Source organism: Phalacrocorax carbo, chromosome 2 (assembly GCF_963921805.1).
Source record: "Phalacrocorax carbo chromosome 2, bPhaCar2.1, whole genome shotgun sequence".
NCBI lineage: Eukaryota > Metazoa > Chordata > Aves > Suliformes > Phalacrocoracidae > Phalacrocorax > Phalacrocorax carbo.
The window spans coordinates 13587415-13612907 of NC_087514.1; the positions used below are offsets into that span (position 1 = coordinate 13587415).

Here is a 25493-nt window from a genome sequence, read left to right on the forward strand (position 1 = left end):
GGGCGGTGGGGTAAATCCAGAGCAGAGGCAGGGCCAGGGGGTCCGGCAGTGGGCCCTGCCGGCTGGAAACACTCTGGTTTAGGCACATCTACAGCTGTAATGCTTTATGAACCATAAGCGTTTACACACGTGGCCCAAGGTGCTAGCCAAAAACATAATGGGTTTATTTTTTACTTTAAACATAGAAATAATTGCATGTAAACTCCAAGACAGCCATCAGAATAAGGCACTTCCCATCTACTCCTTCCACCTCCCAGAAATTATCTTTGCCTGTTGCATTTTCCCTCCTTTTGAAACAGAACGATGGCTCTTCTCCACGCCCTGCCGAGGGCTGCAACGAGATGTCTGCGGATCCCGGGATGGCCAGTGAAAATCAGCCTAGCAGCACATAAAGAATTGTTTTTATTTAGATCCTCTGTCCCCTTTTTTTATTGTGAAATGTACCTGCTAATATGTATAGCAACTACATGGATCTCCAGCAGCAGGGGTTCCACAGCCCCTCTGGGCCTTATTTTCAGTCTCTGGCTCTCAGCGGAAAGGATTTTTTTATCCAGTTACAAATTTCCCTGCTGCAACTTGCAGAACCCACTTACATACCACTGACAAAAGCGACACGTGAACAGTGGTTTGTTTCTTCAAGTGATGGCATTCGCCAGAACAAATAAAATAACAAGTTGAAGAACAACTAAAGTAAACAAATACTGCAAGCGTAATAACTTAAGGGTAAAAAGTGAGTTTATTTTAGAAGTAAAAATAGCATTATAGTTACCAAGAAAATAACGAGAAGGTTACCAACAACACACACTTTTCCAGCTAGAATTTTATTTTTATATAAAAATATTTCCAAAGACCCTTATAATAAACAATCTATGATCAGTCCTTAACCACACTATACACATCTAGCATTTTACTGATTAATAATTTGAAAGTACAGGTGAGGTCCAGAGCAAACCACCTCAAGGTGTCCACTTTGTAGCTTGGAAGCGAGCTGGAGGATGTCTCGTTCGAGCCAGTGAGGTAAGCTTGCGTCTGAGCTGCCGGACTTCTGCCATCAGTTCCCGCTCTTGGCATGCCAGTTCTTCTCGTCTTCTGTTTAACGACACTTAAGTGCAAGAAACTCGGACTTAACATTGCGGCTAACATACCATAACTACCATTAATGCTTAGTGGAAAACTGACGCCTCCTGCCCAGAAACACTATGGTTTTAAAAGTCACTGTATGAGAGACAGCCCCAAGACCTGTAAAAGCAAGGAACAACTCCTCCTAAGTCCTTTGAAAGTGGTACCTATGCTTTGTTACAAGAAAGTCAGATAATGATGGGTCGCTATGGCAGGTCCACAGATACACGCTTCCCTTTGCGTAGAGTTTTGCACATAAGATGATGTGATTTTAAAAATGTACTTTCACTGTCCGTAACGGCTAGGATAGCCCAGAGGAAATGGTTATAGACTAATTCCTGACTGTAACTCTCAGTAATATTTTAATGAAAGACGGTTCTAAATCTTTTCAACATTCCCAAATCATGCATAACTATGAAGACAGAAAAGGCATAGGTAAAATGATCAGGTCAGAATGAGATTAAACTAGGCTGACATTTAATATGACTGTTCTCATCCTCTGACACCCTTCAGGCACTTCCTATCCGTGCTGCCCCTGGTAGTGAAGACATTTTTTCAGGTGTGAAATAGAATACATCGATAAACTGGTTTACTATCCACTAAACACCTACACAACAAATAATGACTCAATCTCACAATGAGGCGTTCCAGCAATGCTTCTGAAATGAAACGTTAAAGAAAGGAATGCCCTAACTTGGAAACTTACTGTGTGATGATGACTCTGATGCAGACAAATCATTCAGACAGATGTTTCCAGACCTTGGCACGTGCTGGAGTTCAACCCCTCTTTCTGTGCGGCCAGCCTTTAAATCACACAGTCTCTCTGTGGGAAATGGAGAAAAGGATTCGTTGTCAATCAAGTGTGTTTCAATTTCTAGTGAATTTTTCTAGCTTGAGGTGAAACAGTTTTTCTCCAGGAAGCAAAACTGGAACAATCATTCACTCCAGCTAATGGCAAGTATAATTTGCTAAGAATTAGAAGTCAATGCTTCTAGTCTATGGGTCAAAGCTATGCATCACTGCTTTTCATTTTCAGAAATTACAGCTCCATATGTGCTGTTTCTTCCTATGTAATTAATCTTCTGACAAATGGGCCACTCAGATCATGCGGAATACGGCTACTCGCAATTTTAGGAGGAGACACCCATTTTAATAATTTGCAGTTGCAAATTACTCCATATTAAAAACATTAGGCAAATAAGGGCAAAAGTTTGCCCAAAGCAGTATTCATCACCTAATCTTAATACTAATCACTAATCTTGTGTCAGCCTTGCAGAGATGTGAGAATAAGAGAAATATCTGCAAAAACACACACATGCAGCATCTGAGGAGGATGTACTGGCCAATTCTGGAAGCGCATAAGTAGTTGGTTTTTTTTTTCCTGTGAACAACCACTTGGCAAAGTCACTTGTTGGCAGCCAGTTTGCTGTTCTTTACATTATTTGACAGAGGATTTCTAAGGGACGCGATTTTACAATCAGCTTAAGCTGATCTAAACCTGTGCTTCTACCAAAAGTGTCATTTATATTGCCGCATCTGATAGATATCAAACTGAGATTTGTTTCCAAGTCTGGCCTGATATATTGGTTTCATGAAGGAATACTGCCAAAAAGTCCTTATGTAAAGGAGTTAAGCTTAAGTTTATCCCTAATATTGGACACTTAGTTTGCATTCAGTTGCTGAATGCTTCATGCCAACATCCACACAGAACTGCATTATCTATACGCTCACCAAAATAGCCATCTTCTCTTTGCAGCTTTTCAGCCATTTCTAGTGCGTCCTTCATTTTGTCTTCTAAAAACTGCTTCCTGTGCACATCTGCGGCAGCAGCGGCCTTCTGCTCTTCTTCCAGCTGAGCTTTTTTCTGTATAACTTCTTCCCACTGTGCAACAGAGGTATGAAATATGTCCTCAACAGATGCGTTGCAAGGAAAAAATCAACATGTAAAACCATCTGGATTATTACAGACTAAACTTCACCCTTAAATCAAAATATATGTTATTAAGCTGAGTCAATATTTCTTTTTGAAAAATTTATCAAACACCTGGAGAAAGGTAAAAGTTTAGATCAGAGGAAAAAAAAATGAGAGGAACTTACAGCATTAGGGATATGCTTTCCTAAGCCTAAAATATTCTCACCAAATTGCTCCAGTGCTTCCAGAAACTTCCAGTCAAAACAGAAAAGGAGCAAAAGACAGTTACACTTGTGCCAGACCCACTTAGAAAGAGAAATCATGCAAATACCGTTTTTTCTTCTGCTTCCCTAACGGCCTTCAGCAGTTCAGCTTCCTTCACCCTGTTGTCATGCAGCAGCTTGGCTATCTCCTCATAACGCTTCTCACGGTCCTGATCACCACGCCTTAGTTTATGCAACGCTTGCAACCTCCAGTCGGTGCCAACACGTTTCTGCTCTGCTTTGGCTAAATTTTCTTCAGCCACCTAATAAAACATCTTTCTTACCAGGAATCCATCAGCGCTTTCTTCTGCTTCCTCATCCTTCTTATTCTTTCCCCTACTGAGGGTCTTTTTTTTTAGTTTGTTTGTTTTTTAATCTTTTGGAAAGAGGCGTCAACCCTCTCCATGATTTTGGGGTTTTTGCTTTCCTAGTATGGATTTAATACAATTTACAGGTGCAGTTAACACAAGAGTGATACCTGGATGCCAATACTTCCACCCACATCCATCTGCTTCCAAAAATCGAAGGCTGTTTACAAAAATTCAGACCCATATGTTTATTTCTAGACAAAATATAAATGCAGATGCCAAGCATATGGGCAGTGGGTTAGCTGCAACTATTTTTCCAACTGTGTAGTTACAAGTTCTGAGCTTGAAAATCTGAACAATTCCTAATGTCAAGCTACACACATTCATTACTGTGATCTGGAAGACAGCTTCTACTGCTGAATTTCCTGCCAAGTGCTACAACTGAAAGTTCCTCTGAGGCTTACTTTTGTTTTATTATTGTTACAGATAAAACATGTTCCTTAACAGGAGGATGTCTTATTCTGAAAAGCACTTTTGAGTCTTATATGACTTCTAAGTTCTGAGAAGTAAAGAAAAGTTAATATTCGTGACAGACCCAGAGAATTTCAGTATTACATAGCTGTTTGGACACTTCAGTCAGATTTTTGAAAACTTCAAAAACTTTAAACATACCATCATAATTTATTAATATAGGCATCTAGAAATTAAATTTCTTTAGAACATATTTTCATATTAACTTGAAGTATCTAATTGTAATTAAAATACTATTAACTAGTACTACTTGTACTAGTTAGCATAGTAACTCCCCAAAATACATGTTAAGATCCAGTTGTCTTACTATCTGAGCTTTCTGGTTTTCTTCTCTATCTATTTCCATCAATCTCTGAACAAGATGATCTTCCAGATCCATCCTTCTTCGACGGGCATCCACCTCTTCTCTCATTTCCTTTGTAACTGCCTCTTGATCTTTGATTAGATGCTGCCAAACACACAAATGTGAATTATTGGTCCTAACCCACATTTGTAATTCTGTCTCTTTAACATCTATTAGAATTTCATTAAACTAGTATTTTAATATACCCGCACATCTCATCCCACTACACATCATAACTGTCCAAAAAAGTGACAGTCCCCGCTGTTTTATCCGCTTGGAATTGCACTAAGCCTGAGTTATCACAGTGGTCTCGCAGGTTGATACTGATGTAATTCCATCCCCTGGATTACAGTGGAGCATAAAATTCCAACTGAAATGAAGTAGATCCATTATGAAAATATTCTGTAGTTTTATGGCACATTTTAGCCAAAACCTCAAAATGTTTCACAAATATAAATCACGTTTCATGGTATGGGGACTTAAACACAACTGCAGCTTGAATGCAGAGGTGACTTGCCAAAATAGTATGAACCAGCAGCAGATCTGGAAATAGAATTTTAACTCTCACCACCTTTTCTTCACATTCATCAAAGCACATCTACACAGTTTTCTGGGGAAGACACAACCCCTTCCCAGGCCTGCGGGAATCTATTGAGCTGAGTCAGCAGGGTAGTGAAGCAAAGGTAACATACACGGCCTTCTAAGCTTGAATATAGCCCCTCACTGATGGCAGTAAAACGGTCAGTTCAGGGCATGGGCAGGGAAAGCCTGTCTACACAGGCTCTTGTGGGCAGACATATATCCTCAGTTAGTTAAATAATTGCTACCTTTCTAGCCTAAAGAGGATGATCACTGTAGAATTAGTTCCCTTAAACAGCTGACTTTACATGTACTGGAACACAAATGAGCATCGCCTGGTTTGCGTTATGTAGCCACAGTACAGCTGGCTGGGTATTTAATAAATAAATGCTAAAAGAAATTTAGCCCGGTTATGCTCAGCATGGGTTATAAAAAGTCTATGGCCAAAAGCTTTAAAAATATGCTTCGAAATAAGGGTTAGCTATCTAGACGTCCACTTCTGCTCACACTCCATCGGATCTGCAGGTATGCAGGATGGGCACATGTAGCTGTGATTTCTCAACACAACTTACTACTTCAAACCAAAAGTCTTCCACTGCCAGCCTTGCTTTTCAGTCATTAATTAGTTATAATAATAAACTCATATTTAACTTCAAACTGTATTATTGATTAAAACCCTTTATAACTGAATAGCGATCTTTCTGAATTGTAAGTCAATCATTTGAGAAAGGAACTGCACATTCCTCACAAACCATGGTTCCTTTTAGGGTAACGATGTTGTTGGCAATTAGATATTTTTTCGTCAACTACATCAATCTGCTATACAGTTCTTTCCAGAAAATGCAGACATATCCAGATACCACAGATGAAAAGGTGGGAGTTTCTGGGATGAGGAACATGTCGTTATAGACTTATTTCTTATTTACACATTCTCTCAACCAGCTGAGCACACAGCTAAACCCTGCAGCAGCCAAATAATACTCTTCATGGGAGAAGAATAAATGGGTATTTTCTGTTATCTTTCCAGTGTTATACCAATAAAATGGTATATCTGGGTATTTTCTCCCAGAAAAACAGATAACAGTGAGTTCTACTAATGTGAGTCCTACTAATGCTTTTATCAGCAGAGAGTTATTCTAAAAAATATATTAGAGAGAGAAAAAAAAAACCAGGCCCCCTTTTTTCTCACAAAGTCCGCTTGAATGAATACAACCAAATCTGAGAACTGCAAAGGAACAACATTTAAATATAAACATCTGTATAGTTCCCTAAGAATTACCTGTTCAGAAAGCTGTCTTTGTGATTCAAGTTCCATCCGTTGTACTTCTACATCTTGAACAGTAGCAGCTGTTTCACGCTCTCTCATGGATACCTTGAGGAGAAGAGAAACACATGAAAACACAGTAAAGGAGAAATTCTTCACCCTTAAAAAATTCAATATCAAGAAAAATGTCCAAAACCACAAGCCACATCCTACTTCTAAATTCTAGTTCACTTTCTGTCATACTGTGAATAACGGAAAATACTGCACATTAGAAGTACAGGGCAAGGTGGAAAACAGGCACAGGAATAGTTTTGTATCCAGCCAAGCTTATTAGGGAAATATCAGGCTTGATCTAGCGCTAATCATCTGCCAGATGCAACTCCAAATTGAATAAGGAGTCTCTGAACCCAGAACGCTGCGGAGGACAGTACACAGATAGGGAAGTGGCCATTTTGCACCTGGCAGAACCTGTGCTGAGCTGGAGCTGAGAAATCTTACAGTGCCCTGACTGCGGAAACAAACACAAAGCTGCACCGTGCTCTGCAAAGCGTGGTGCTGAGACACGAGGAATGGCCCTGCGAAGACTCAACTTGTGCCCACAAGGTACAAAAGCTTGCATTCTCAGCATCTGCATTCCACTGTGCTCGAGCTAGTAACACAGGAGCAGAACCAGGCCTGGCCAGAGGCCTCTCAATCAATAGCAGAGTTAATCTGCAATCTGGACATACAGCCCACTGACAGCTGAGAATTCACTAGTCCTTTAAGCAGCTCATTACATTTTTCAGCACTGCCAATATACAGATGAATCTGGCTTTTCTCAGGAATTTTGCCAGTTAAAGCAAGCCAGTGGAACATAGTGAGTGCCAAATAAAACTGTTAAATAATACATTTACCACTTAAAGCAGTCCATGTCATGTTAAATACACCTCTGGGCTCACAAATCACAGTATATCAACTGAAATTTTAGTTATGCGTTTTTTCTTTGTTTATTTTCACTAATAAACCTTCACGAAAAGAATTGCTTGAGCAATACTCAGCCTTTCTCGCAATTTCATCATCAAGACGTTTCAGTTCCATTTGATGCTGATCTTGCTGGTATTTCAGAAAACGCCGCCTTGAAGCATCTAGAAATTGTAGTTCCTGTACTTTCAGTGCTCTTTTCACAGCAGCTAGTCTTCAAAGCCGAAACAAACAGAAACAAGGGAACTTGTATACATGAAAGGTCAGTACCAAAGAGCACAAACCTGTGCTGCAGTTATCTACTAGTTACTGTGAGCTAATCTCTAACTTACAAAGCTTAGGACAGTTGGTTTCATTCTTTTAAATGGTCCAGTTTTCACCTACAAGCCAAAATTAAATTCACAGACACACAGACATCCTCTAATAGCAATGGCCCCAATTAAGCTTTGAAGTCCTCTGCCCTATTTCTGTTCTAGTTTACTATTGCAGTGATCCAATGATCTGGTACCTCTTTCTGCACAAAATTAGTCCTAAGTTTATTTGGAAAATATCAAACTCTTTCAAGAACAAAACCACAAACTCAAGAATTAGCATGCAAAGAAAGGTTCACTGCCCTCTTAAAAAACAAACAAACAAACAAAACACTCTGTAGGTTACAGAGGTTTAAGAGAAGTGCCTGTAGTCATGGCCCTTGGGGACATGGTTTAGTGGTGGACTTGGTAGCATTAGGTTAACAGTTGGACTTGATGATCTTAAGGGTCTTTTCCAACCTATGACTAAATTCTCTTAAACCTTCACAACTGCAAAATGTACAAACCAACAGTTCAGCTTCAGTACTGTCACAACTCTCTGCTCAGCAACCAATATATAAAGCAGACTTTTTACTAAATCCTCTAGAAGTACAAGGATGTGTACAGTCACGGATACTAAAAGTGACTCCTATATTTGCAGTGAGTCTGCCCACAGTGCAAGTCTGAAGTCTCAGTGTGCAAATACACAGCAATTGACTGCTTAAGAGCATTCACAGTCTGAAGAGATCAGACAAAAGGCTGGGAGCTGAGACAAAAATATGAAGTGACTTGGCCTCTCATCTGCTGTATTCCCTCAGGCAAGGCAGTAATACAACCCAGATCACTTCAATCCCACACCAGAGTCTGACCCACCAGACCACACTGTTTTCCCACATTACAACTTATACAAATTAGTGGTTATTTCTGCTTTACTCACGGTTAAAAATGTAATAGCAGGATACAGTAGCCAGGCCCCTAATGTTTCTTATATTGTAATACCTCTGCCTCTGTTCCGCCAGCTTCTCTTCTTCTTCCAGTAGCATTTTTCGCCTCTGTTCTTCAGCTTCTCGAAGTAATTTCTGCTTTTGATACCAGGCTTCATCTTCTGCTTTCCGTTCCTGTGCTTTAGCTTCTAATTCATGCACTAATTGTCTAAATGGAAGGAGATCACATGCTAATAATTCAAGCCAAGTATCAAGAAATTACTTGATACTTAGAAATTGATGACTGTACTAGCAAAGAACCGCTGAAATGAGATGTCGTGAGAGTATGGCATCCCCTTTATGTGCTGATAAAGTACATGAGGAAGAGTTACAATACCGACAACAGGGCATTTCAGATGAGTGCAGATATTTTCTTCCTCACATTCTTAACAAAAAGTAGTTTCTAAGGTGCCGTGGCATCATGATACCAGCTGATCTCAATAGCAAGCTGAGAACTCCTGGCCCTTCACAATGTTGTACACTACAAAGTCAGTGGAGGTTTAGGCTCTTGACTTAAAAGCTTTCAAGTTTGAAGGCTTGCGGCCCAATATTTTCTGTGAATTAACGAACATTTTTTTGTTTAAGATAAGACTACCAATTTAAATTAAAAATGTGTCAAACCAAATAACTCTCAACCTTTAGCAGCTATTTAATCTTCCTGAATTTTCTTAATTGTCTCTCTTCCCAAACATACAGATTACAACACAAAAAGGCAATTGTGTCCACCTGTCCCTCCCATTCTGATACTGTCTTCAACTTCCCTATTAATACCTCTCTCGTAAGTATTCAATTTCATCCTGTCTTATCCTCTCCCATTCCCGAGTTTGATAATCCACAATGAACTTGGGATATTTATTAAATACAGGGTACTGTCCTTTTGTAAGTGGTATGAAGTCATCAAGCATACGCTGTGGATGAATATCTAGCGGTGTAGCCTCCACAAGATGATATGCTTCCTTAATCACAACGTTAATGTCCAGGTTGTTACGATGATGAAAGAAATACTGTAAGAGACATGCTTCCATTTACATTCTAAAAAAGATTAAGCAAGTTTTTAATATATCTATCTGGGAATAATTAGGTAAATTAGCAAGATCTATATTCCAAAAGTTGGTTTAAAAAGGGATTATTAAGTTAGCCCTACCAATTAGTAAAATATCATCAGCTCAAATGACTTGACCCAAACCGCTTCGAGTTGTAGAAGTATGTTCTAGTTCTTTTCCTTATCTTCAAATGGCAGTTGTGTCAGGGATCTGGAAAGCTAGGTGTGAATTTAGAGTGTCCAACTGCCGACACAGACACTCCTACCACTGGATAAACCTCCCTCGACTTCAGGTGTTCAAACATGAAGCTTGGACGTTCCTCTTCTGCAAGGACTATTCTTCCTGTCAGAGATCTTATTCACCAAGATCTTTAATCTTCTAAATCTTTAAATTGGTTATTATTAAACATAGCAATAATGTCTGTTTGATGTCTGTCAAAGTAACTGCTCACTAGCACATTTTCAAGGTGGAACTCTTTGCTTGCCTACAGATGTTTTCATATGAAAAAACCTCCTCCTCCCATGTAAGGCTAAACATAAGGAAACGTTTTGATTTAGCTTCAGAGAATGTCAAATAATACGGCCAAAGTTTGCAAATCTGAAAGCAAAATAATGAAACAACATGACAGAATGACTGTGTCTTGTCGCCACAGGCACAAGTCCATATTAAATCCCCCAAAAAGAGGCAGAATTATTTCGTGGTTGACGAATGACTGACATTTACAAAATGGCTTTTAGTGGCATTAGAAAGCTTATGAAGCTTTTAAAGATCTCGTCGCATGAAACTACAGGAGATTGGTCAATATTTTACTCATTTATTGTATATGTTAGGTACTAGATGACACTGTTCAGAAACATGTAATAATATATTAATGTGGAAATGAAGCATCTCCTTTTAACCTCCACAACAACAGATCCAATGTTTTATATATCTCTGTGGGAACACTTCCATGTGACTGACTTAAATATGAAGATGTTTACCTCAAAATCTCCTGTTTGATTACAGTGAAGCAAGGGAGCTCTGGAACATATAATATAGGCAACAACAATCATCAGAAAGTATGAAGGATGATTGGAGAAGATATTGTCAAAGACTTTCAGCCATTCTTCTCTTGTTAGAACCTCAGAGAACAGTGTTTCTAGAAGAGGCCAAGCATAAACCTACATTATTTGGGAAAATTAAGAAAATATTCCATTAGTACAATTTTACCATTCCTTTTAAAGAAATAATATGAATTCTTCTTGTCTTATAACATGAATCTATTGATTTATGGAAGAAAAAGGAGCTAAAGCAGTGTATTTGAAGGTAAGGTTTATCACCCACTATAAACATTCAAAATTAATATTGGGTGATTATAAATAAATTTATTACTTCACTGAATGTCTAAATTTTCTGTTTAGATTTGCAAAGCTAAATTCATCCCTAATGACAAGTGGGGATTACAAAATTAATTTGTCATAACTACGTCCATTTAAAAAAAAAAAAGTACATTTATGATTTGATAAGTAGATTTTCAAGCAATGTGGACTTGAAAGCAAAGGACTTCTAAGAACTACAATAGCACGTATGTGAGATTTATCATCATGGAAAAGGAAAAGCTGCAGGAAAGCAATGATATATTCTTTACCCTCCCATATCATTCACTGTTATTTAATGAAAACCCCCTCAAAAAAGAATTATTTCAAAATAAAAGATGAGTGCATTATCATTCATGGCAATGAATTTTATATACAGAAGTTGGCTAGAATATTACCTGTGAAGTCACATTGTATTTTATTAAATGCTGAAGTAGTTCTTTGTCATGATGTGCCAAAACATTTTCAATCATACTAAGGACATTAACTGGAGGATTGGGAAAATACTCAAACCAGTGCTGACAAAAATTAACTGAAAGAAAAAAAAAAAAAGACCAACACAATCCACTGTAATCCAGTGACAGACTCTTGACAACCTTAAGGTTTGGTTGTAAAGGCTATAAATTTAAGAGGTATTTTTAGGCAGCAAAACCTATTTAAGATATTTCCATCTTCTCTCTTTCCTAGCATTTATTCTTAAACCATTCCCACAGTACACTTGCTCCTCCAGCTGCATTGGCATGAGTGTTTGTGTCAGTACACTGTGAACCAGACTGGGGAACTAATCTGGCTCAAAAATAAAACGAAAAAAAGCCTGTGTGCTGTGGGACTAAGTGGCTGGAAGCAGATGGGCATACTTACACTGGTATTTCTGTCTCATGAAACTACAGCCTAGATCAAGTAATTTTTAACATACTAAGAATAATTTCTGTAAACTTGGATACTTATTCACTAACAGCATGTGTTTGCAAAGTGGGTACGTATGCTTGGCAGCACATACCTTCTATAGACTTAGCAGCAGCTGCCACAAGTAATTTAAGTGTAAAGTACTTTAAATTAGAATGTTTCTCCAGAAGACAGCTATAGCCAGCTTTCAGCCAAATGCCTCATTTTGAGTTACCACAGGCTTAGGACAACTAAACACAGTAAAACTTCACAAGAGGTCGTTTCCTTTTAGTGGGAGTGGGCGAGGGGGTGGAGTGGGTGGGTGTGACTACTTTTCCCATGTCGCAGAGATTTTAGTTATTATGATATAATTATGCTAGATACATTTGTTTTTACTGATTAGACTTTACAAATATTGTTAAACAACTAACTTTTTGCTAGAAACACAGCAAAACAAAGTCTAATATCTTGCTTTTATTTACAAGAAGGTTTTTGTTTTAAGCATGCAGTTGCTACATGTTAATTCCTGGCAACACCTTTAGAAGAGAGCCTGATGACCTCTTAGAATTCTAATACCTCATTCATTTCATCAGGAAAAGCTCTTTTGCATGGGAAAGCCTAAACATGTTGCAGCATATCTGAGTTTTTAAAATCATTGCTTACCTACTACTGTAGCAACAACTTCAAAGCAGATCAGCTGGTTGTTCTGGAATAATTTTACAAATGGGAATGCTAGCAAAGGAATATAAGGCGTCTCAGCAAAGATAGCAGACCAGTGAGCTAGAGCTGATAAGGTCCTATATGCAAAGGCAAACAAAGGTGTAGAGAACATCAAACCAAATCCAAACAAAAATATAATATGCATTTTAGAACCACAACACAGAAGGATTGTAAATGTTAAGGTAGATGCAGGATTATATGAGTTATAAAAACAAAATTGCATGAGGGCACTACTACTTCACTTCAGAATTTTCCCCACAGCTGATTCCAGCTATTGGATAAATTTTAGATCACTGTATGAAGATAAAATCTATAATATTGAAATAAATATAAATATATTTTTACCTCTGCAAAACTCTCAGCAGTTTCCTGCTTTTGATGGGATATTCATTCTGAATGTTCACAAATGCAGTGTGGGTACCCTTATCTATTAGGCTACTGAATGCTAAGTGGTTTTCAGGAAGTTGTAATAAGGAACGCCAAACAAACATCCTGCAATTAAAATGCAGACTTAGTCAAGCAACTTCTCTTTCATAGGCCAGTAAACACAAGCAATTTTATTTTGTGCAAGCATGAACATGCACACAAACATACCTGTACTTTGCTGGATATTCTCCAAACCCCTTCAATAAGGCCTGCAGATGTTTCTTATTTAATCCACCTGGCAATTCATTCTACAAAACAGGGGATCAACGATACATGTAAGGATTTCTCCTTCATCATCTCTTTCCTTGCACGCTAATGGATTATAGTAGCTAAATACCGAACTTCTTAACATAATATTTCTATATATATATATATGTTATATACTGCTGTATATATGCTGTATGTGGTATAACTGCTGTTACATAATCCTAAATATTTCAACAACAAAAAAGATAATTCAAAAGATCAATCATCTATTGAACTCAAAGAACAGCTGCCATTGATTTCAGTCAGAAGGAAACCAGACGCTAACTAAACTATATATAATTAAATTATGGATATAGCCAAACCATAAAGAATATTGACATAAGGAATAGATCATATTGTGATGAAGGTTAAAGGAGGGTATAGATATAGATATGTGTGTGTATATATATGGGTGTGTGTGTATATATATGAGAATATATATACATACGAGATGCAAGATAAAGAGAGAGAAGATGGCACAGTGATGACAGAAGGGAAATAAATGTAACAGTAATGCATCTTCTAAATAATTAATAAAAAGTGAAATGGCTCTAGGCAGACATTTTAGAGGTGCCCGTTTGCTAGCAGGGAAGCAGCTCAGTTCTAGCAAACATCCAAATGTGTCACAAGCTGCCTGAACACCTTTGGAGGTCCCCCAGGCTGACTGGAGGCAGCTCTGCTTGTGTCACATAATACTGGAGTATGGGCTAAACAGAGAGAGGAAATGGTCCTAGAACTCCCTCAATCCCCTCTCCGCTCAAACATCCGAGCAAGTCGGTGCCTGAAATTATTCTTTAAAATAAGTGGCTAAGTATTTTTTTGTAATGAAATTTAAATATTGCAGACTGGAGAACAAAATATTTGCAACTTTTTCCTACCTCTTTATTTTCAAGTGATGTGTTCCCTTGCAGTTTCAGCAATCTGGTTTCAATTTTGCTTCCTTTAGATTTCCAAGGCCGCTCTGACCTTCCTGAAGTCACTCTCATTGTCAGTTTATTTGCCTCTGACAGGCACTTGGACGAATCTTCTATTACTTTGAACATGGGTGGTGGAGGCTAATATTAAGTGAAAATACCTCTGTTAACATCTTGCAAGACAGATTAAATAACACTATAATTTGATGTTTATTTTTATACCAAATTTTTGAGCTTGATGGCCATAGCAAAAAGAATAGAGACACATTCATACCATAAATAAATATATATGGACTGTATACTCCTGAGTAAGTATGCCAATGAATGAAACTGCTGTATTAACTAGAAAGTCTGTGAGAAGGTTTATGTAGCTTCCAAACCAACTCAAACACCACGTTATTCACTTGTTTAGCAAACGCTTAAGTATAACTGGGATGGTATAAATGTGTATCACGTACTGTCCGGGTTATTTACTTTAGCGTGTTCCTCAATGTCACTAAAATATTTTGCATTTCTATAGCACCAGTTAAAAAGAATACAAAAGACCTTCACAAACTTTAATTAGTCTCCAGTGTCAGGAAGGTATTAATTCAGTGTTGGAGATTGGGAAAGCAAGTAACAAAGTGGATATCCCAGTTCATGTCAAACCGGCAGCAAAAGTGCAAATGGAATGCATGTGTGACATCTTTACACATCCTTCCTTGGCTCCAACTCCATCATTATCCGAAGCTGGTTACTGTTTACTTCAAAGACATGGTGATTAAAGATATATGGAATTCTGGATTTAGAAATCCGACTCTCATTAATAAATTACTTTAATAAAATAAGAACTGGTATTTAGAATGTTTGTTATTTAGGAAGGATTAGGAGTACAATTGCGCCATAATGGTGGATGCTGGTATCCAATAACACAGTAAGAACAACAAAATCACAGTAACAAAAACACTGTTCATGCCTGCAGTTTAAGGCAGCAGCAGTTGCGAAACATTTCCTACAGGAAACGGAACAGAAGCAGCACAATTACGCTGCTTCCATCTCCCCCAAAACATCATTGTAAAGAGAAATTGGTCCATACAAATTGCTGTAGAAAGAAATACCATCTCTCTCTCCTCCCAACAACACCAGAAACAGTGATATATATATACTTTAAAAACATTGTATTACCTGACAGGCTGGAGTAACTATGGAGGGACCTCTACAAACCACTTTTATTTGCAGTATTAAATATGGTGCTCAAACACACATCTGCAAACTACTGCTGATACAAAAGTTATGTAGACAAGTATCAACTTTAATGGGATTTACTGCTATTTTAAGAAATGAATGACACTCTACCTTATTTCCTTCTTGAGTCAGAGCTTGAACACTGTATAAATTAAGGCTACCATTTTCCATTACTGATGCAATGTACCGTCCATTGGGGCTAGCTGCTGCTGTACTAATTCCCACTTCATGACTGCCAATGTCAAAAAGAAGTTTGCATGTTTCTATATGGATAAATCTCATAATATTATCTTGACTTAACACTCCAAGGACCTACAAGTTAAAAGGATTCAATTAATATTGTCAATGTAAAACAAAGAGAAATACAAATTGAGCAATGACATTCCATTAAGGTAAAAGCGCATTTAGCACAGTAACTTCCCTTCTGTAGGGTATGGGCCCCTATCCCCAGTGGCCCCCAGAAGCCCTCAATGTATATCCGTTGAATTAACTAACCAAATAGTCCAGTCTCAAGCTTTGTAAAAAAACTGACCTGATTGGAGCCCCCATCAAAACTGTCAGGGAGGAATTCCAGGTGACGGACAGCTCGTACATTTGCAGGCATCTGGATTATTCGTATCAACTGCCTTGATTCTAAACACCATAAGTGAAGATTATTTGATTTTCCACCAGCTACGAAAATCCGGCCATCTCTGGATGACAGATGAGGCAAAGTTTACGTTAGAATACTATAATTTAAGTTAGTATTAACTAAAAAGAGAGAGATCGTACATTGCGTTCTATGCCCTCAAATCACTTTTGAATCTGTCATTATTCCTGTCATACTCTCATGAAAGAACAAAATAGCTCCTAAACAATAAAATTTGCTTCTGTAAAGGATAGTTTAAACCTTATGTTAGTGGTCATTAAAAATCAACTTACTTTATTTCAACTGCTATGGGACTGTAATGAAAACTGCTGTTGATCCCTGCTGAAAGTATGTCACAGTGGAGTTCAAAAGCTTATCATAGTATATAGCTCGATATTTCCACAAAACATTACAAATAAGGAAAAGAAAACCTGTTTTAAAACTACGGGGTTTTGTAGTTTATCTTTAGAATGTTTAAAATAGCAATTTACCTGGTAACTGCAAACACCTTATAAAGTAATACAGAACCTTCTATAGGAGTTGGCAACCGGTATTTACAGCGAAGAGTATCAAATTCCCATGCAAAAACAGAATTATCTTTGAAACAGCTGAGGATGGTGTTACTCAGTGGAAGGAAAAAAACCTGGAAGAATATGGAAAAGAAAAAAAATTGAATATGCTGTCAAGGAAATACCTGTTAAATTGGACAAAAGTGCACGGCAGAATAAAATGCAGCAAGAAACCATGTCAGCAAGGCTATTACTAAAACGGTGTAATGCAGCTGCAATGCAAGGCTTAGATCCCCCAGGCAGTGGGTCCCTCTCCCCTGTTACAGCCTATGCAGGCCCACTCTCCCTCACACTGGTTCAGAACTTGTACCCTTTGCCAAGCCAGTTTAACTCACCAAAATGACACAAATGTTGATCTGTATTTTTTTTATGACTGTTAAACTGTCTTGTGGAGGTTTCTGACAACTGCCAGACAGGATGTAATACAAATGGTGGGAACATGAACACAGGAGCAGGAGGGCATGGAAGACACGAGCCCAAACTGCTCATTCAGCAACCACTTGTTGCACCTTCTACAAACCTGCTTCAGCATTCAAATAGTACCAAGAGCCTGCAAATGCACTCTGTGAAGCATCCACCTTTAGACTTAAACTCCTCAGTTTTACGTACAACTATTAAAAGTAAAAAACTACTGTAGAAAGTTTAGCAGTGTATTCTCCAACTATGAAATGCAGATAAAACCAAAAAGCTTGTAAATATATTTTTTCAATTATTCTGAATGTTATTCATTCTGAATGTTTACTGTTTATGTGTACTCTCTTTCGATAAGAAAATAATTTGATTATTTACATTTTTGGACGTCATGAGATACATTCCTGCTTAATGACAAATTATTGGTTTGGATCAGAGGTTCTATTTCGGCGGCAGCACATGCAGCTTCAGCAAATTCCCTGTATCTGTTAATTCTGAAGGTTAAATTGAAAATGCCTTCTGGAATCTGAATATCGAGGGACTACCTGAAGGATTCACTGCATGAGATTTACAGTCAGTGCTATGAAGTTCAGAGTTTTGGTCTGAAAGGTCTCTTGGGGCCTTGAAATCTGTAAATCTGGATACATGGGATGGGATTCATCTTGCTGAGTGTTAGTTACTGAAAGTTCGATGTTCAGGCCAAATTAATCACTTGACAGTGAGCAAAAGTTACCTTTGGGGAAAGAGTCACCTCACCTACCAGGGTCATTTTTCTTCAGACAGACTGAGCTGCCTGTCTTCATTCAGGGACCCTGAGGAAGTCTAGACAATTAATTGAGAGCAGATGCCTATCATGCACATGGATGAAGTTTACATTTTGGTGAACTGGAGTACTGAACAGTTCCTCATTTTCTGCTTTGCCCTAGAAAAACACCACAAAATGGTCACAAGCAACTGTTGAATAAGCAGTGACGCTCTGAAAACAGTCATTATAGATGTCTTCTCATAGCTCTGCTTTCTCTTTTTTTCATCCACTATTCTTAATGCGCGCAGCTCAGTCTCTGCCTTTTTAAATTAACTTTGCCCCATACCAACTTAACAGAAGGTGTATGTTGGAGTGCAACTGGGCTTAAGTAAAGAGGCACCACAAAGTACACCGCAGAGACTGGTGTGACACTACTATGATGGCTCAGGCCAGCAAACAAGAATCCATCTTTGGACAATGAGTATCAGAGCTGCAGTCTAATAATAAACCTGATCTTTAATAAAGCACTTACTTGTATGTCTTATATCATGGCATGGGAGTAAGTAGCATTATATCTATTCTAAAGACATAGGAAAATTAAATCCAGATAACTTGGATTATTTGCATAATGTCCTATCAAAAAGGGTAGAGCCAAACGAAAAGTGCAGGCTCTTGATTCCCAAACAGTGATTTATTCACTCAACCACAATCACTATTGTTTGGATTTAAAGGTTGTTTCCATACTGTAACATCCTGATTCTATCAAATTCCAAGAGCCATTTATCAGAAGCCCCTACACAGCCTACACAGAGAAAGATACAGAGCAGTAGAAAAATCTTGTCCACTAAAGAAATGCAGCCATCTTTGGAGGGAAGACATGATAATTATTTTAGCAACATGCAATACAGAATCGTTTTAATAAAACAAACAAACACACACACACAGATTTATGCATGATCTTCCACACTAATTGCTAGATGACTATTTCAGGCTGAAAAAATTTCTGCCCGACCTAGAATGTGATGAAGATACTCAAATGAATAGCCTTGTTCTCTGCAAAATCAGCATGGCTTTTTAGTGACTAGCCTGACGATAACTTTGGTTTGAAGTGGTATTTGTTCACTGCAGGACAGCACATGTGCAAGCAATGCTCAGGCGCTACGTCAGTACTTTCTGTATTATTTATGCCAAAGTTTGACATTTGGTGGCGCAGGCAGACCTGTTTAAAGCAGCATAACACTAAGGAAGATCTATTTAAATGACTCCCTGACACAAACGCGTCATCCTTCTCATTCCCTGTTGTTCCAGTAAAAGTGTCTGCACAGCAAACTGAACCAAAGAAACCACTAGGCTGAAAAGCAGCAATTTCTTTTTGCTGAGTTACATTTCAGCATTGTTTGTTCCCACATCAAGCACTTAGTGTGCACAGAAAGAGCAGCAGCTCTGGAATAAGCAGACGAATGGGGATGGTGACTGTGTGAAGCTACCATTATGGCACCAAAACTGTTTTTTTTTAACACCACCCTTAAATCCCAGTATCATTCAGGTTGGAATCAATCTCCGGAGGTTCTCTGAGCCCACCCCCAGGTCAAAGCAGGGTCAATCAAGATGGCTCCATCTTCGAGGTTAAATTGGGCTAGTCATGGTCATATCCAACCAAGTTTTACCTATCTCTAAAGATGGAGGTTCCTTAACAGTTCCCAGCAGATCTCTGCAACTATTGAGTCATGATTCCAGTGGTCTGGGTGATGTGATAAGATTACAGTTAAGGAGATATGCCCAAAGAATGTAGAAAGGATTCAGCTGTATTTTAAAAAATATTTTCAAGTACTGTGATTTTAACATGCCATGTTACTTCTACTGAGGTATGCCTGTTCACCCTTTAGCAATTGCGCTTTACTCACCTTCTGTATACCCACAGACTGACGAACATTCAGCTTTCTTTTTCTTTGAAAGGTGTCCAAGTCCCACAGTTGTGCTGTATCAGTGGATGTAGTGATGGCATACCTGCCCGAGCCATGGACAGAGATGGACGACACCGAAGAATCATGTCCCCTCATCCAACTAACTAGCTCCTTGGTTTCTGCAAGAGTTGATGAAAAAAAAAATGAAAAGGATAAGAAAGTCATTCAAAGGGAAACAACTGTTACCTTACTCTTCATACCAACACTGTGCTTCTCCAAATAACAGATTTCATAAGTTATTCTCAGTTCTACACAGAAAGCCAGCTTGCACAGACTTGTTTGATTTAGCCTAAGAATCAATCTTAAAAAGTCACATACACTGTGATCAGGTAAGTTCAGCATGCCTCACAGGCAGATTATCCAGTGTGAACACCCACAGTAATCTCTAGAAGTTGAGACTGAATGTTCTAGTTAGAAATCTCCACTTGTTTTTACTTGTGGACAATGCATATGGATGATTACGCAGCTATTCACAGGTGCAAGGAAGAAAGGGTTAATGACAACAGGCTATGACTGTAGAAAGGCACAGTCAGAAAGCAACACCTCATTAATTCTTTTGGAGTCCAAAACATTTTTATGCTGTGTATTGCATACTAAGGAAATGGTTCCTCTGACTACACTGTCTCCCACTTGTGACTGCGTGACCACTGATCTTTCCTCAGCAACCAAACTGTATTTGTGGCAATTACACTACTTACGTTGGGGAGTTTGCCTGACAGCCCATGGGGTGGTTCCAGCTGACCTACTGCTGTGGCATCAAAGACAGGAACTGGCTATAAAGCAGCTCATGAAGCCTAACAGTAAAGCTTTTTGCTCTGCTTACAGACAACAGAGTGCTTAAAGCTATTGCCACATGGGAAGATATTTTAAGGTATTCTTTAGTATGCTGGAAACAGCACCATATAAACATGCAGGACTCTGTGGAATAATTAAGATTTCTCCAAGCACATCCAAAGTCTAAGTTTGGTCTTACTGTGGTTGAAAGGAGGATAAAAAGCAGGATTTCAGACCTTAACTATGACTCTGCCTCTATTTTGGGAAATAGTGTGTTACATTAAAATCTTCACTAATAGTATCACACTCTCAAATCGCAGATGAGTGATTCCAACAGATTTTGAAAAAGATTTAAATCCAGATGATGAGAGACACTACAACTGCACTTTTTGATAGGTTAAGATTAAATTATGAAGACTGAGTTGTCAATGCCTTTCACCATTTAATTTCTAATCAAGACAGACACACACAGCTGGCCTGTGAAGTTAGTTTTAGACATCGCTTTTGAATAAGAATACAGATCTGCTTGCCTACTCAAAAGTCCTGACAGTTCTTTTAGTGTGTATTCAAATATTTTATTGTAATATATTATGCATATGTCATCATGACATGAATATATCAAATATATACCATATATTTTACTGTAAATAGTTAACAACCAGGTCAGTTGCAAACTAACACACCATCAACTGATTTTAGTTTGATTTTACATACAGCACCTCATTCGAAGCAAACGTACAGAATTGCTTTAAAAAGGTAACATATATAATTGTGATCTTGTGCTAGACCTCAGTTAAACAGACGCCTGCGTACTCTGACAAAGCGAAGGGTTCATTTACCCACAGGGCTATAACCCCTATGGGCCCAAACTTGGGCGGGCGTTCTTTTTTGGAAGAATGGATGGTATGAAATGCATGATAAGACTTCCATCAAAAAAACTTACAAAAAAATTGAGATTGAAACTAAAGTTATATAGGTTTTTTTAATAATCCAGCTAGTAAGCCTTTGTATTTCTCCTTACCTGTATCAAAGCACTTAACAGAATAATCTGCCAAAGCCACCAGGAATTCTGTCCTTCTGCGAAGATTAAATGCCAAAGCAGTGCAAGCCTGCATTGTCCGCTGAACAAGGTTGAACCTATTTAAAAATATGTTCCCACTGTGTTAGGAAACTTTGGTTCACAACATCAAGTGAAACAATAACTTTATCAGTTTCAATATATTTCACTGAGAGAAAAAAATAACTCAAAAGGGAGCAAAGAAAACATATCTAATTATGATAAATATAAAAATATTAAAACTCAGTAGTATAAAATTGAAAAGACTGATTAATATATTTCTGCAAATTACTACATCTAATTTATTGTAATTCATGGCTCATATTATTAATTGATTGGTACCATTAAAAGAATAACTTCCTGTGATACCACTCAGTTGCTTAAATTCTATGAAACTGCTGTTTGTTCAATTTAGAGTTACAAGCTACTGATCTTTTGGAGCAGCTAAACTAATAAAATAATATTTAGGGAGCCTACAGGGGCTTGCAGCTTCAGCTCTGAGAAAACCACAATCTATTTCCACAACTGCGGAAAACTGAGGGCTAAAGCAGACCTGTGACATGCTGTCCAGGCAAGTTCCACACCTCTGAATGTTACAGTTGCCAAGACAATTAAAACATCTTGATAGAAATATTATTACCTGTTTCCAATCAAGTCAAAAACATATATATTCCCTTGGTGGTCTCCAGCGAGTAGAGAATCTCCAGAACTGTCAAAAGCCACATTGAGAAAACGTATTGTCTTTGAATGGTATCCTTTGACACTATGAATTATGTTTATTATAACTCTGTGAAGAAAGCAAGCAAAACAACCACACTTAGAACTGCTTTATTATCACATATTTCTCCAAGACCTAAGATTAAAATGTTCCTAGGTTATGGTTTTACAATTCTAATCAGTCCTAGTGTTCTATGAAAAGCCTTCCATGAAAAATACGTGTATCTAACAAAAAATGTACTAAAAAAAGGGAGTAACTCACTCTGTTGGAAGGTAGCTAGAAGACGTGTAAAGCAGATGGGGGAAATCTACCATTCATGATCCTTTTATGTGGCTGCTAGTTACATGATTTTCAATATTATTAATGAATAACACTAATATATACAGTGATGTATCATCTACCAATGATGCTACTGAACTGAAAGCCCAGTTCAGCACTCAGCAAGGAACCTGGCTCTTCATTACCACCGTAAAGAAACATGCCAGAAAACTGAGAAGCTATGAATTACTGTAAGAAACCACTCAGATTAGGCTGGCATGGGGGGAAACCCATTTTAATACCACCTTCTTACAGAGTCTTCAAAAGCATGAAGCAAGCCATTTTAATCATTATTCATCTGAGATACTATGGAACAAATGTTGCTGCTTTTTCACATTCTATCCTTGTGGCATGGTGTTGGCATAAAATGGAGCCAGATGCAGAATTGAAGCCCACGTGCAAAATAAGCCTTAAGGTTTTTCCAGGAAGCAGGACATTAAGATTTGGGAGATCTGTGACTCCTGGATTTTTGGCTAACACTGGGCAAAACAACTATTTTCTATTGTCACTCGGATATAAATTCAAACTAAATAATCTAAAACTGTTCAGGATACTGGGAGGCTGCTTAAAGACCACGGGGCCCTCACAGAAGACTCTGACTATGGCTATATAAGATGCTGATATCTGTCTGAGACGCCAGTTTCTAAAAGAGCAGAACATGCAGCCCAGCACCTCCATGCGGCTGTTGGCGTACGTTACAAAGCGTGAGCATCAGAAGAAGGGCCATGCAGCCACAGTACAGACTAGAGACAAAACTAGTTGCTCCTCATTCTGCTAAGCCCATTCTTTTCTGTGATAAAAGGGAAGGGTCATACAAATGAAACAGGTAAGTTGTTACGCTAACTTAAATTACAGTTAAAATTCAGTAATGTTAGGGTCTTTAATGTCACAAAAAAACCCACAAGCAAAGTATGACTTCTGATTCTAAAACCACCCTAAAACGTGAGCACTTATCAGTGTAGTCACAGCACCTCCCAGGACTTCCTCAACACCACCCTCTGCCTTTCACATGTTCCTTTGACACTAAACTAAGCTAGGAGAAAAACATTAGGAGTTTACAGAGCTGCATCCAGATTCCCCATGTCAAAGAGCACACAGGTGCTCCAAAGCAGTATTTATACTACTGTGCTTCAGCTCGGGCCAGGCAGTATTTTCCTAGTATTTCACATTTTAATTAAACTCTAATGGGAATTTGCCTATGATATTTTGTTCAATACAAGTAAATACAAGTAAAACAAGAAAAGGTAAACCGGGGGAGCTGCCCAGGCCCTCGCCCAGCCAAGCTGTGAGCACCTCTGAGCACGGACGGTTCACAGCCTCCTCGGGGACCTGCTCCACCTTCACGGGAACGTGTTGCTCCGTTATCTAAGCGGGCAATCCGGGGCTGTACCTCTAGGCTGCCGAAGTTCCGGTGGGCTCCGGCGGGCCCTGCCCTCTCCGCCCCCTGCCCTCGGGCTGCCCGCCCGCCGCCTCTCCCCCGCGGCGCGGCGCTGCGGGCGGCCGCGGCTGCGGGCGGCTGCGGCTGCGGCTGCCGCCGCCCCGGCACCGAACCCCGGCCTCGAGCTGAGGCGGCAGCGCCGCGCGGGGCCGCCCCCGCCCCGCCACTGTCCCCGCCCCGCGGCGGCCGTTACCCGCGCCGCGCCGCCGGGCCGGGCTTGCGGTGCCAGATGGGGCCCTGCTGGCGGCCGCCCACGTCGCAGCTCTCCATCCTCCGCCCGGTGCCGCCGCTCCCGCGCTCGCTGCCTCCCCTCAGGGCTCTGCCAACGGCCGCCGCGGCGGGGGGCGCCGGACGCGTGGTACGACCCGCTCCCGTTTCAGCAATGAGGGCGGTAGGAAGAAGGCGGGCGCTACCCCCCCCCACCGCGATGTCGGCCTGCGGGGGACTTCAACCGCCCCGCCCGGCCGCCCCGGGGTCTGCCGGGACTTGTAGTTTCCCTCGGGTGTCTGAGTTCCACCACGTCTCTGAAGGCGTTGTCCAACTGCCTCCTGAATATCGCCAGGCTTGGTGCAGTGACTGCCTCCCTGGGGAGCCTGTTCCAGGGCTCCACCACCCTCTGGGGGAAGAACCTTCTCCTAATACCCAGCCTAACCCTCCCCTGGGACATCCTCCTGCCATTCCTCGGGTCCTGTCATCGGTCACCAGAGAGAAGAGATCAGCGCCTGCCCCTCCTCCCCCCCTTGGGAGGAAGCTGCAGGCAGCGATGAGGACTGCCCTCAGCCTCCTCTTCTCCAGGCTGAACAAACCAAGGGACTTTAGCCACTCCTCCTATGGCTTCCCCTCTAAACCCTTCACCAACTTCATGGCCCTCCTCTGGACACTGTCTAGTAGCTTTATATCCCTAATGCACTGTGGCGCCCCAAACTGCCCACAGCACTCGAGGTGAGGCCGCACCAGCGCAGAGCAGAGCGGGACAATCCCCTCCCTCGCCCGGCTGCAGCGCAGGGCCTGATGGACCCCAGGGCACGGTTGGCCCTCTTGGCTGCCAGGGCACACCGTTGGCTCATGTTCAACTTGCCACCGACCAGAACCCCCAGGTCCCTCTCTGCAGAGCTGCTCTCCAGCCTCTCTTTCCCCAGCCTGTGTGTACATGCAGGGTTGCCGTGCCCCAGGTATAAAATCATAGAATCATTAAGGTTGGAAAAGACCTCTAAGATCATCAAGTCCAACCATCAACCCAACTCCACCATGCCTCCTAAACGATGCCCTGAAGTGCCATGTCTACATATTTTTTGAACACCTCCAGGTACGGTGACTCCACCACCTCTCTGGGCAGCCTGTTCCAGTGCCTGACCACTCTTGCAGTAAAGAAATGTTTCCTAATATCCAATCTAAACCTCCCCTGACACAGCTTGAGGCCATTTCCTCTCATCCTGTCACTTGTTACTTGGGAGAAGAGACCAACCCCCACCTCACTACAGCCTCCTTTCAGGGAGTTATAGAGAG

General features: G+C 40.0%; 1 protein-coding gene across 4 annotated transcripts; it reads right to left on the bottom strand.

Annotated features, from left to right (window-relative positions):
* Positions 1–788: 788 nt before the first annotated feature.
* Positions 789–24370, bottom strand: TBC1D31 (TBC1 domain family member 31). 4 transcript variants are annotated; one of them, XM_064442153.1, is made up of 22 exons: positions 24181–24369; positions 22154–22300; positions 21478–21593; positions 19623–19801; positions 16485–16636; positions 15898–16057; positions 15477–15677; positions 14106–14282; positions 13150–13229; positions 12901–13047; positions 12499–12632; positions 11349–11482; positions 10576–10755; positions 9324–9556; positions 8569–8721; positions 7358–7493; positions 6335–6427; positions 4441–4581; positions 3363–3557; positions 2838–3001; positions 1826–1941; positions 789–1102 (listed from the first exon to the last, which is right to left on the bottom strand). In XM_064442153.1, the coding sequence occupies exons 1-22, from the start codon at positions 24255–24257 to the stop codon at positions 957–959; spliced, it is 3261 nt and encodes a 1086-aa protein (XP_064298223.1). In that variant the 5' UTR covers positions 24258–24369; the 3' UTR covers positions 789–956. The 4 variants fall into 4 exon arrangements, with proteins under 4 accessions (XP_064298223.1, XP_064298224.1, XP_064298225.1 ...); XM_064442154.1 differs by having other exon boundaries at positions 1826–1942; positions 2851–3001; positions 24181–24368; XM_064442155.1 differs by lacking the exons at positions 21478–21593; positions 22154–22300; positions 24181–24369 and adding an exon at positions 17734–17895 and having other exon boundaries at positions 19623–19744.
* Between the last annotated feature and the right edge of the window lie 1123 nt (positions 24371–25493).